At 41.6% G+C, this 13519-nt stretch overlaps 2 protein-coding genes across 2 annotated transcripts in view; one reads left to right on the plus strand and one right to left on the minus strand.

Annotated features, from left to right (window-relative positions):
* Nucleotides 1-1029: 1029 nt before the first annotated feature.
* Nucleotides 1030-7208, minus strand: NDUFB1 (NADH:ubiquinone oxidoreductase subunit B1). The gene is made up of 3 exons (XM_081047991.1): nt 7131-7208; nt 2016-2160; nt 1030-1135 (listed from the first exon to the last, which is right to left on the minus strand). The coding sequence occupies exons 2-3, from the start codon at nt 2150-2152 to the stop codon at nt 1099-1101; spliced, it is 174 nt and encodes a 57-aa protein (XP_080904117.1). The 5' UTR covers nt 2153-2160; nt 7131-7208; the 3' UTR covers nt 1030-1098.
* Nucleotides 7209-7452: 244 nt separating this feature from the next.
* The window catches only part of CPSF2 (cleavage and polyadenylation specific factor 2), a 36977-nt gene continuing 30910 nt past the window's right edge, over nt 7453-13519 (plus strand). Inside the window, exons 1-3 of the mRNA XM_081049624.1 lie at nt 7453-7616; nt 8972-9039; nt 10938-10999. The gene's annotated coding sequence lies outside the window, so the exon portion shown is untranslated. The remainder of the gene's footprint in view (nt 7617-8971; nt 9040-10937; nt 11000-13519) is intronic.

Genomic DNA, 13519 nt, shown 5'->3' on the forward strand with positions numbered 1-13519 from the left:
TCATCTGTTGTATCAATAGATTTCTTTTTATTGCTGAGTAGTACTCAATTACATGGATTTATCACATTTATCCATTCATTTTTGGATGGACATTGTGGTTATCTCTAACTTTTGGTGTATTACAAATAAAGCTGTTATGAACATTCACGAGAGTGTGTGTGAACGGATGCTTTCATTTCTCTTGGGTGATATCTCAGAGTGGAATGGCTGGGTCATATGATAGTTGTGTTTAACTTGCAACTGCTAAACTGATTTCCAAATTGGTACAACTCCTCCTGGCAGCTACGTTTTCCATTCCTGCCAGCAAGTGAGTGGGAGTTCCAGTAGCTCTACATTCTTGCCAACACTTGGTAAGACCAGTCTCTAATTTTAAGCATTTTAATAAGTAGGTGTGTAGTGGTGGTGTCTGTTTTTAATTTGCATTTCCCTGGTGACTGCTGCTGTTGAGCATCTTTTCACGTGCTTCCTTTCTACCCTCAAATCTATTTTAAAGTGTGTTAAAATCTTTTGCTTATTTTAAACATTGGGTTGTCTTCTTAAGTTCTTTGCATATTATAGATGTAACTTCTTTGTTTTGGCTGTGTTTTGCAAATATTTTTCTCCCAGTCTGTAGCTGCATTTTCATTTTAACTGTTTTTTGAAGAGCAAAAGTTTTTAATTTCAGTAAAGTACAATTTCTTGATCTTTAAAACTAGCTCATGCTTTATGCATTATATTTAAGAAATGCCAAACCCAAGGTCACTACAACTTTCAGCTGTGTGATTTTTAGCAAATAAAATCTTAGTATAATCCTTTTAAAGCTTCTCTGAAGCACATGGTTTGAAAGAAAAATTTCTGAAATATCTGAGGAAAAAATTGGCTATGTGAGTTATTAGTACTGTAATCAAAATGAGTAACAGAAAATTAAACGCTAATTGTAAATTTAATCAGTGTACACAATCAGGCACTCAATAATTATTTTCAAAGCTAGTGTGCCTGTTACTTGAAATATGAAAGATTACTCCAGCATTAAAAGAATGAGACTCCAAATTAAATAATGTGTTTTTATTTCTCTCTTAATTTTAAAAATGTGAACATTCTGTAATTCAGCCACAGCCTTTACTTCCAGGTGACTTCTTCATTGGGTCTCAATTCCCTGTGTGGAAAGAAAAAAGGAAGGAAAGGAAAAAGTATAAATAAAACTTTTATGAGGGTATAAAAGGTAAAGTCAAAAAATATGAATTCAATATTTTATATTCTATTAAATTGATCCACTAAAAAAACTTTGTTAGATTCAACATATTCATTCTATTCTCTCATGATTTTAAACTCTTACCATCTTTTCAAATCATTTCTTAGTCTATCTTCATATGAAAGCTATTATCCTCTCAAGTTCATTTAATGTTTTCTAGACCCTTTCCAGCTCATTTTATCTTTCTGGAAATCCTTGACTGGGAACCTCCTCTACACTGACTGTGGCTTCTGCTCAGTTCCCTTGTTCCTTGAGCCTCCTCCTACCCAGCTGCACACCCAGTGGCAGACACCCTGCCCTGCTAACAACTCCAACTTTGCTGCCAGAGGAGCCATTGCCAGAGACACAGTGGGACCTGGCAGCTACCAGTTGAGAACACAGCACCAAGCCACTGGTAGTGCCAGTTATTTCAGCTACACCGTGGCTTAAGAGCGACAGTATATGATAATGTACATGAAAGCTGCATAGAGTATGATTTGGTGAGCTGCTTTAAAACATTGTTTCTATGTTAAAATGTACCCTGAGTTTTAAAAAAAAGGCGGGGGAGGATTTTCACAGATCTGTAATAGACTGTTCATAAACTGAAGACTTGTTTACATTCCAAGTGTAATCATACAGTTTTATGCAAGAATTAAACAACAAACAAGAGTACAAAATAATATCACTTAAATCTAAGTCCTCTGGGGGGAGGGAATTACCCTTTTTGTTTCTTTTTGGCATATATGATATTAAGAATACTTCCAAAAGCTGGCTAATATTTGATTTAAAAAGTACCCAAACTAACCTTTTAAATAACAAACTCTTGTTCCGGAAGGCAGTTAGCTTTTCATCATTCCTTCTGTCTAGATAACATCCAATGACAAATCCCATAGGGACAAGTATATGTACCCAGTGGTCACGTACAATCTGAATTACGTTCATGATGAATGCTTTAAAAAAAAAAAAGAAAAAGATTGTCAGAAATATGACTGCCTTTGATATATCTTTTAAATTGCATCTGAAACAGGAAGGTAGCCCTGAATATAGGAATAGATTTTAAAAGCATAAGCCTCTTTAAATTTGCTTGGCATCCGAATGTGGTATACTACATACATTTACTTGATAAAGACTATATAGGTGACAATTAGTATAAAAATTACAGTGCACTAACGTCAATTTACTAACTTTTTTCCTAGTTCCATCAGTGATCTGATATGATATAATGCAGAGAAATGGAGAGAGTATAAAAAAATTCTACCTGCAAAAGCTGAGTATTTATACTCACCTACTATTGACTTAAAACTTTCACGTATAAAACATTTTTAAAACCCTCACAATGCTAAAACAAATATAGAATACTACTGTTTTGCCAGAAGCAGAATTCTTTAGCTAAAGCTATTAATTACTGACAACTAATTTTTCAATTAGCAGTAATCTTGTTTTCGCTAAATCTCATTGGTTGTATGATACTGCCACTATGCAAAACCGAAAACTAATTTTGGAAAGGAACTTAAAGCTAATGAGAGACACTTTAAACAAAAACCATATTCAATAATGTTACAGTAGATCTGAATGTCAATTAAATGACTCTACAAAAGATGTGGAGAGAAGGGAACTTACTTTTATAGAATGACTACTAGGTACCATGTCCTAATCCTATATGTAACATGTTATTATCCTCATTATACATAAGAAAGCAGCTTACCCCAAATATCATAGGTATTAAGTGCAGAGCTGGAATTCAAACTCAGGTTGGCTTCAAAGCTCTGGGTGCTTTCTATTACAACACAATGCCTCTTTAAGAGACCGCTCCCCAAATTGGTGTTTATGGTACTAAAGAGCTTTTAAGCTCTAAGAGTTTCCAAAAGCCAGAGGAAGAATAGAAGAATCAGAAGTCATCATATGGTAAATAAATTTGCACTAATTCATAAAAACATAGTTGAATTGCTAATTTTCTGTAAAATTTTGCACCTAAAGGTAAAATCAAAATATACCTTACACACATGAATCTAAAACAAGTAAATCATTTAGAATGGCTGAGAAGACTTATGACGTAAACCCAGAGTCTAAAATTAGTAAATCACATAGAATAGCTGAGCACTTATGATGAAACCCCAGAAAGAGTCTAAAATGAGTAAATCATGTAGACTTATGACGAAACCCCAGAAAGAGAATAAGGTCATATGATGGGGATTCCTTCTGAGGAATACAACGTGTGATTTCGTCATCGTGCGAACATCCCAGAGGCCCTCACACAAACCCAGATTACCGTCTACTGCTCACCTAGGCTCTATGGTGTAACCTATTGCTCCTGGGCTACAAACCTGGACAGCAGGTTACTGTACTGAATACTGTAGGCAGCTGTACTACAATAGTATCTGTGCAACTAAACATAGGAAAGGTAAAGATACAGTGTAGAAGAGAAAACAGGGGACACCTGTGGAGGGCACTTACTGGGAATGGAGCCTGCAGGACTGGAAGTGGTCCTGGTGAGGCAGTGAGTGAGTGGGGAGTGAGTGTGAAGGCCCAGGGCATGATGACACTGCTGTACAGATTTTGCTTCCATCAGAGAAAAGAAATTTCCTGCTAAAACACACATCTTTCCATTTCTTACAGGTTATTCAGCCCCATTACAATCTTCAGGGACCACCATCCTATAAGCGGTCCGTCACTGACCAAAATGTCCTTATGCAGCAGGGTATTAGTACGTTACTGCCAACAAAAGCGCTCAGCACTAAACTGCGCTAGGATTATGGAGACCAGATTCCTGCCTCTCCTTCCAAGGCACTGGTTCTCACACTGACACAGTCTAATTCTTTATTCCTCAAACTTGAACCACTCACTCACTATCAAAAAGCCCTGGGTTAGGAAATGGCCATGAACTTAAAAATTGCAGGCATACCTCAGCAATATTGCGGGTTGGATTCCAGACCACCCAATAAAGCAAGTGTCCCAGTAAAGTGAGTCATAATCTGTTTGCTGGTGGAAGGTCTAGCCTTTAATTAGTAAACAAAATGCAACCATCTGTGAAGCACAATAAAACGAAGTACAGTAAAATAAAACGAGATATGCCTCTACTACATATTGTCTTTCATAAAGTGTAATATTACACACAGCAGGTTCCAGTCTGAATATCATTGATCTAGAAAATGATGATGTAAATAAGATGTTTAAAATATGTAACTTACAATTTAGTCATCAATTAGTTTTAAGTTTCAGTCTATGGTCTATAGCTGGAATTCTCAAACTTGACTACATATGAAAATCGCCTGGGGAGTCTTTTTCAAAATAGGGACTCCTTGGCCCTACCTCCAGTGGGGCTGGAAAAATCTGTATAGTTGAAAGAACTCCTCAGACGCTTTGCTGCAAGTAAATCTTGGACATAAAAATGAAAATGTAACTAATCTACCTTACTTCCTAGAAGATGGTGGTTCTCTTAGCATTATTTGCATTTAGATCCTTAAGTACTTTTTGATAAACATTTAGGTACTTTTTGTGATTCTGACCAATCCCCACGAAGTTAGCCTCTTACTTGTTTTATAAATTTAAACCAGTCAAGTATGGGAATAACAATGCGTGCCTTTAGGATAATGTAACTGAGAGCACTACACTGCAAAATACTAGAGAATATAGGTCTCTGCAGAAGTCCACGGGTCAGCTATTCTGTCACCTGTCCTTATTAGTTTCCCTATATTTCTCAACCTGTCAATTCTAACCTTAAACACAACTGTTAGATACTGTTTGTATTTGACCAACAACAAAAAAGTACATGCGCTCAGCGCAAAATTGTTTTAAATAGGTCCAGGGCCACCAGTAAGCTGTAAGTCATTCCTTATTGGTATTCTACCAACAGGGCCAGAAGCTAATTTTGTCTGGTTCTACTCCAAGCAAAAGAGATAAGACATGTCCCTGAGGCTCTAGCTGCGTAAAGGTCTTATAGAGACTACAGGAAAAGATAGTGGGACTGACAGATAAAGGGATTCTGTACATTCAGAATCCAGAGTTGGACTCAACCACCATGAAGGAAGCCTGATTCCATCCCCAAGTGGTAAATGACAAATCTTAGTCCCAGAGGCATTTCATATTACATTTGTACAATCTATTATTTAATGGACTTTGGGAACAGTGGCACTGCGTACAAATTTGTCCTATATATTTTACTCCAAGTAGATGACCAGGGCGGATGAAGGTTTATGGACATAAGAACTGCGCTCGAATGATTCCCTGGAGAATGGATAGAAGGGGGAGTATGGACAGGTTTTCTGACTCTTGGTCATGGGACCACCACGAGCATAAGGGATGGGCAAAGGGGACAGGTTCCAATGAGACAAGCCTAGGTTTGGATCAAGAGTGACATCCACATGGCTGCCCCTGAGGGCACGGTACATATTAGTGTCTTCTTTATACGAAGACTCTCAAGAAAAATGTTGCCACAGAAATACATAGCTGATATTTCTGAAAAACAAACCAATAAAATAATTGGTTTTTATCTTATGGATTCATGGAATCACATAAGTGATCAATTTTTATTTTTTTTTTGCCTACGTCTAGAAAGGGCTGACTCTTACAGCACACTCTGTAAAGCACTGTTGTTAATGCTTCTCCTAATCACCAACTTACGTAATACTCACTGTACTACACAAGTGTTAACCAATAAGATGCCCCCCATGCAGTGGACATTTTTTTCGGGAATTCGGGAACCATCAGCTTGCCTAAGGTCACAAACGCAGTGAAGGGGCAGCGCGGGGGATTCGCAGTCAGGCAGTCTGGCTCCTTGATCCGAGCATTTTATTTCTGCTTTCCCGTCTCTTACGGTAAGTCCAGAGGTAAACGTTTATATTAACATCACTCTTGACTTTATCTTATTTTTCCTAATACGTATTACGTCTCCAACCCATTTTTTTTTTCCCACTTAACTTCTGAAAAGAAACTTATCCACTGAGTATTTTTGTAAGCGACTCTGAATTCAGGTGGAAAAACATAGATGATTGGATTCGACTAGGGGTTGGGAAGGGCAGTGGCCGGCGTTGGCGGAGGACAGACGAGGCAAGTCATTTACAAAATACTTCTAGGGGGCGGCCGGTTGGCTCAGTTGGTTACAATGTGCTGCTCTTAACAAGGTCGCCCGTGGGACCCCCGCCTGGGCCACTGTGAGCCGCGCCCTCCACAACTGGGTTGAAACAACTGCTTGACTGGGAGCGGATGGGTCCTGGGAAAACACACACTTAAGATAAATAAACGTTTAAAAAACATATTCCTGTGCTCTCATCGGTCCCCGCAGCATTTTATATGCATTGATCAAAAAGTGTCGATTTAACCTGCAGAAGAGAGTGCCGGATGCACGGAGAAACGGACTCCTTCAAGTCTGCAACCGTGTACTAATCCCATTACACAGCTAAGAAACGAACAGCAATTTAAATGCCACATTTTTTAAAAGTGCACACTTTGTGGAAGGGTAGGCTCCAGAGGGTCGGAGGTTTAGAAGAGAGTGCGGTCAGCTTTCCGCCCCGAGTGGCGAGGAAGGCGAGGCTGGCACGAGGCCCGGAGACGCCGAGACGGTCCCGCCCGGGAAGCCCGCGGAGCGCGGTCCCGGCAGGTTTCCTTTCGGGTCCAGCAGGGGGCGGTCACCCGCGGATCTCTTAAAGACGTCTTCCAGTTATGACAACCTCCCAGAACCCTTTCTCAAAGCCGCCAGACAGAAGACGTGAGCCCAGCCATCCACCGGAAACCCCCACGTAACCTTTCTTCTCCCCCGGCGCCTGCTCTCCGAAGCCCCAGGAGGCCGGCCGCTCCGGCCCCGAGCAGGCCCACCCCACCCCAATACGCACGCCACCGCCGACGGCTTTCCTAGAGGTGCCCCGCCCCCGCCTGCACCACGGTGTCCCACGGCGCCTCCGCCGCCCGGGAACCCCTCACCCACCTGCGGTCTCCGCGCCAACAGCGACCCCTCGTCCAAGGGCAGCGGCGAGCCCAGCCTCCGGCGCCGGCGGAAGCCGCGGCCTCGGGACCCACCATTCGCCACGCCCGCTCGAAGAGAGGGGTGGCACAGTGAAACCGTACCTCTCCTCCCTTTTAACATGTCACTCTTCTCACATTTATCTTAGCTTTCACACGTTATAATTTATTTTAAAATAAAATTGCGGCCCCAGGGGCGGAAGATTATTGATGGATGTCCCATCTCCTTTCCACCACATCGTCCCCACATTCCCAGAGATGGTATCGCCCGCGGTCTTCCCCGCCTCAGAGGTGCGCCTCCAGTTTCAAAATGGCGGCCGCCATTGTGGGGCTTCTGCCGGCCGAGCGTCACGGTTGCTGCTGAGCGAACGTCAGCTTTTCTCGCTCTGGAACCTGGATTCGACTAGGGGTTGGGAAGGGCAGTGGACGGCGTTGGGGGAGGACAGACGAGGCAAGTGAGGGCGGAAGGATTGAGTGAAACATTGGCTGGGGGAGGGGGCGTCCTCGGCCCTCCGGGAGAAAGAACCTGGCTCCCGGTCTGAGCCAGTCTTCCCTGGGATGTGCCCCCGGGGTTTCGGTTGAGACTGTCTTGGTGGTTCTGGGCGGAAATGCTCAGCGAGGGAAACAGAGCTGACTTCTCCATGGCCCTAAAGCTCCCAGCCTTCCGTGGCAGTCCGTACGACTCACTCCCGTGCTCTTCCCCTTTCTTGCTGGTTCCCTCTGCGCGTTCAGGCTCTCGGCGCTGGAGGAGTTACTCCGACGCCAGCTTTGGCTCCTTCGTCTCGGGGCTACCGTCTTCTCGGCCTCTTCCCTCGCGTTTTCCCGTCGTCTCGGGTTGAGAGACCACGAGGCTACTAAGCACTGGGGACAGAGTATGGCTTCCTGGTTAGTCAGTCGCCTCTTAGGAACTGTGTCTGGGCCCTCAGCGTCCCCCGGCGCTGGCACCATCACTCCGTGTTACATGCTCTGCAGCAAACTGGACGCCAGACCAGCCATAACCGGGCGAGTCTGGCCTCCTGTGACCCGGCGAACCCGACTTACCAATTGCACATCCTCCACGGTGTCATTTTACAGCCCCTTTGATCCTGTTAGGAAACCGCTGCTCTCGTAACTGACCCAGAAGACACTTTCCGCGCCCAGTGAGCTGGAGGGCCCACTCAGAATGCTTCCTTTCTCTTCTCTTGGATTGTTGGCACGGTTCCCCTCAGTTGTCAGCAACGTGCACAGCCATTATTGAGAGAGCAAGTCACGGGGATAGGTAATGGAGATGCAGTAGTACGGGCCAGAAGCGTTGCCCTGACGGACTGTATGATGGAGTCAGGGGTCATTTCCTTCTTTCGGTGCACATCTGTGCTGCGTTGAGTGCTGTGCTTGCTATTGGTGATGCAAAGAGGATCGCCTTTACTCTTCGCTTATGCATTCAGCATCCATTCAGCAAATACTCTTGCTGCTTCGTTGGTGCCAGGTGAAAATAAAAAATTCCCCGAGGGCACCAGAAAAGCCTTATTAAGGAATAGACATTTGAGCTGGGTCCCGGAGGGTCCAAAGGAATTTGCTGGGCTCCAGGGGAGATCGTTCCCGCATGCAGTTACAGGGGTGCTGCGACTTGAGAAGTTTTGGTGTCCTTCGAGTGGGAAAATAAATAGGCTTCAGCATGCAGTGCAAGGGTGAAGCAAGAGGGAGGTTAAGACCAGCTTGTGAAGGACCTTCATTTCCAACTAAGGAATTTAGATTTTATTCAGTCATTAGCAGGAAGCCAGTGAATACCCAAGGGAGGGGCATGAGTATCTTTGTGTTTTTTTTTAGGATGACAGCTGTAGGGAACATCTACTTGGAAAAGGAAAACTAGATGAGCGGAAATTGCAATCATTCAGGTAAGCAATGAATACCTCCATTGAGGTAGGATAGAAAAAGATGACAGAGAGACAGTTCTGAAATGTCAAATAGGATTCAACTGGTGGCAGCCAATTTGGTGGTAAGAGGGTGACTCCAGAATATTTAGTCTGGGAGACTAAATGGTTGGTGATACCATTAAAATCCAGCCTAAGACATGTACCTAAAAATAGAATGGTGCCAACCTGCATTTTAGGAGTGGCAGAGCACAGTGCCCCACCATCCGAAGCATTGCTTTTAGTCTAGACCTGTGCTATTGCAGTAGCCAGAAGCTACATATAGTCCTTGAGCGCTTGAAATTGTGGTTAGATCCAATTGACATGTGCTGTAAATATGAAATGCACACTGAGTTTCAAAGACAGTACAAAAAAAATATAAAATACCTCCATTTTTTTAATGATTACATGTTGAAATGATAATATTTCGAATATATTTAGTTAAGTAAAATGTATTAAAAGTAATTTCACCCATTAAAACTTTTCAATGTGGCTGGGAAAAATTTTTAAATTACATTCGGGGCTTGCAATTTTTAGGTATATATTTTTGCATATGAACAACGGAAATTTATTTCTCAATTTCTGGAAGCTGGAAGTCTGAGGTTACAGTTCCAACATAGTTGAGTTCTGGTGAGGAACATTATATTTTTGTTGGATTAGACTATTGTAGTCTAGCCTGACGGTAGAGGAATTAGTAAGGAGGTGGAATTTGAATTGGGTCTTGAGGTGATGGTGAGCGTTGATGTCAGGGCCGCTTGCTGGTGCCCTCCATTGCTAGTGAAGACTTTCAGGATTTTGTGGGTTTTTTTTGAAGCACTAAGAAAGCTTCAGAGATTTCTGAGCACGGGGTGATATGGGCAGGGGTATCTCTGAAGATTCATCTGGCAGGAATGTTTAGGTTGAGATGCAGGGGAGAAAGGCTGGAGGCTGAGAGAAACCCGACTATAAGGTAATGAGGCCTTGCTTTAAGGTACTGGCAGTAGGAATGGAGAAGGAATGGTATATGTGCAGGGCATCCTGAGGGAAAAATAATCAGGCGTTGATTATAGAGTGTTCAAGAAGAAGGAGGAACTCAAACATATAGAGTTTCAAGCCTTGGTTACTTAAATAAAGACTATGAATTCATGTCATAGAGTTATAAAAGTACATTTGGGGCTAAAGAAATTGAATCTCAAAATAGAAACAGCAAAGTTGAAAGAAGGAAGTAGTCTGCTAAATATTGTCCTTTTTAGTCCCTCCCCTTTTTGTATTTTCTTATCAATCATACACACCAGCCAATTTTCCTAAAATACAGAATTACCTGTATCGTGTCATCTTGATAATGGATCTTAAAATGTTTCCCTGTTGCCTATAGAGAACTAGGTCCAAAATTTGCAAGGTCTTTCATTACCTGGCCCCTTTTTATTCATATGCTAGCCTAGTTTTTCCACTAGTGGCCTATAAGTTGTTTTGTGGCTTTGATCGTGTTATTGTTTTGAACACCTTTTCTCTTTATCTCTTTCTACCCAGGTTGTCTCAATCCTTAACAAATAATTTAAGATCCTACTTTTTTTCTTTTTATGATTTTCAATAACAAGCTAATGACAATTTTAAAAATTTTATTTCCTAAACTGCATATTTCGGCCCTTGATTATAACCAATTTGGTATTCATTATTTATTTTTGTCTTTTATTATAACTTTCATTTCTTATCTCTGTAGTTTTGTGTATGCTTAAGCTTCCTAAAATTATGACAAGTGTCTTTTTTAAAAAAAGACCGTATATTAATATTATTACTTGAAGCTCATGGTGTTCATCTTAGGGCAAGACATAGAAATTAAACACCGTAAAAACTGAAATAAATCATTATGCCACATTCATGAGACGCTCTTATTTCTTTTTTAGATTTATAAAGAACTTTGCCTTTGAATTCAAGGCGTTTCATCCTATATACGACTGAGATATTGGTAAGTAATGAATGTCTAATAAAGATATAGCTGTATTATATTACGAACAATTGTAATTAAAGTATCTTTTCACCTGTTGAAATCAGGGTCTGTCTGCAAAAACGTTTTAACATGAACTCATTCAGTTATATCTGCAAGATAGTTTGTATTTTCAATTCATGATGTAAGTAAAGAAAGTGGGAGGTAAAGTACATTTGAGTAGAAAAAGAGTTTCTCTTAGGCCATTTACATAACTGTGTGTGTGTGTGTGTGTGCGTGTGTGTGTGTGTGTGTGTGTGTGTGTGTGTGTGTGAGAGATGTTCTGTTGAGTCGGCTCCAACTCCTGGCGGCAATGAATGGGTGACGTCCACAATGTCCTGTCCTCACAGCCTTGCTCAGCTCCTGTGGACTCCTGCCCATGGCTTCTTTTGTGGAGTTCATCACCTCATATTTGGTCTTCCTCTTTTCCTGCTGCCCTTTGTTTTATTTTCCAGCATTATTGTGTTTTCCAAAGAACCCTGCCTTCTCATGATACGTGCGAAGTAGGACAGCTTCAGTTTTGTCATTTTGGCCTCCAGCAATGTTTCAGGCTTAATTTGCTCTAGGACTCATGTGTTCATCTTTCTGGCTGTCAAGTGTTTCCATAGAGCTCTACTCCAACCTCATATTTCAAATGAGTCAATTTTCCCGTCAGCTTTCTTCACGGTCCAGCTTTGCTTGCGTACCCGGCAAGTATGGGAATAACAATGTGTGCCTTAAGCAAATAGGATAATGTAACTGAAAGCACTAACCTACAAAATACTTGACAAGATAGGTCTCCACAGAAGTTCACGGGTCATCTGTTCTGTCACCTGTCCTTGTTAGTTTCCTTAAATATCTTAACGTGTCAATTCTAACCCTCAACACAGCTGTTAGGTACTGTTTGTATCTAACTTTGTTACTTCCCCTTAAGTAACTGGGAATATGAGGGTGTGGGTGATCTCAGCCTTGGTCTCTGATGACACATCTTTGCTCTTGGTGATCTTTCCTCATTCTTCCATTGCTGCCCTTCCGAGTCTTAGCCTTCTCGTGATTTCTTGGCTGTAGTCTCCATTAGAATGGATGACTGAACCCAAGGTAAGCAAAATCTTTAACAGTTTCCATATATTCACTGTCTATGTTAAAGTTGTGTATTTCTTCTGCAGTCATGATTTTTGTCTTCTTGATAGTCAAATGCAGTCCTGCTTTGACACTTTCTTCTTTCACTTGCATCGGAAGTCTTTTCAAATCATAGCTCGTCTCTGCCAGTAAGATGGCACCATCTGCATATCTTAAGTTACTGATATTTCTTCCACCAATTTTCACTTCTCCTTCCTCTGAGTCCAGCCCAGTTTTTCATATGACATGTTCTGTGTGCAGATTAAACAAAAAGGGAGATAAAAGGCACCCTTGTCCGACACCTTTACCTATAGGAAACCATTCCGACGCTCCACATTCTGTCCTGACAGTGGCTTCCCGTCCACAACACAGGTTATGTCTGTTTCTTTCCAAACAACCTATAGCTTTTCACAGTCCACACAGGCAAAGGCTTTCCTGTAGTCTCTACAACCTAGACCAACCTTCTGAAAGTGTTCGGAGCACTTTAGTATCTAACGCATGCTCACAATCACACGTCAGGTGCCTCTTCCTTTCCTGACTCCAGCTTGCACACCTGGCGTGTCTTGCTCCGTAGAAAGTAGAAGCCTGTGTGGCACCCCCTTGAGCATCACTTATGTGGGAAATTAGAGCAATAGTCCTATGCTTACTGCATCTCCTTTCTCAAGAATTGGGATTTATGTTGAATGTTTCATATTTGTTGACATATTCTTGTTAGGATTTTGACAGATTTAGTCTCTGGGTTGGAATCATTCTACTGATATCCCATCTACCTCTGGGGATTTATCTCTTCCCTATACTTTCAGGGCAGCTTTCACTTCACTTTCTAGAATTACAGGTTCTTCCTCATAGGAATCTTCTTCAAGGCGTCTGTCATTCTTTTATAACTCTTCTGTATAGATTTTCAGGTACTCTTTCTACCTTCCCTTTATTTTCTCCTGGTCAGATAATGTGCTTCCTTACGGGTCATTCATTCAGCATTTCTATTCTAGATTTCAATTTCCCTTTTATTTCTCTCCTGGTAACAATCCTTGTTTTTCCTTTTTTGTTGTTCTCTTCTATCTCCTTACATTGACTATTGTAATTTTCTTTATGTTTATGTGGTAGTCGTTGCAAAACTGCGTTCAGGATTCTAACCTGCTTTTGTCACCTTTTACTTTTGCCTATAGCCTGTCTCTAACCATTTTTAGTTTTCTTCTGTCATCCACCCCAATATTTCTTTCCTTTTTACTTCTGGTTGTCTTTTCACATTCTTCTCTACTTTTCTAGTTTCATTTCACATTTCTTCTGGTTCTTGGTCAATTACGTTTAAAAGTTTAAATCTGTTTTTTACGTGGACTTTAAATCCCGCAGGAATGTTATTTACGTTACGTTTTGGCACTTTGATTCTTGGAGTGCTCCTCTTTA

Source organism: Rhinolophus hipposideros (assembly GCF_964194185.1).
Source record: "Rhinolophus hipposideros genome assembly, chromosome: 5".
In the NCBI taxonomy this organism is placed as follows: Eukaryota; Metazoa; Chordata; class Mammalia; order Chiroptera; family Rhinolophidae; genus Rhinolophus; species Rhinolophus hipposideros.

What these genes read in the sequence shown, in the direction of transcription:
- NDUFB1 (XM_081047991.1), bottom strand. Translation starts at nt 2,152, where the DNA reads ATGAACGTAATTCAGATTGTACGTGACCACTGGGTACATATACTTGTC. An exon ending in AAGAGTTTGTTATTTAAAAG is followed by an intron (nt 1,136 to 2,015) that starts GTTAGTTTGGGT and finishes CTTTCCACACAG; the next exon opens with GGAATTGAGACCCAATGAAG.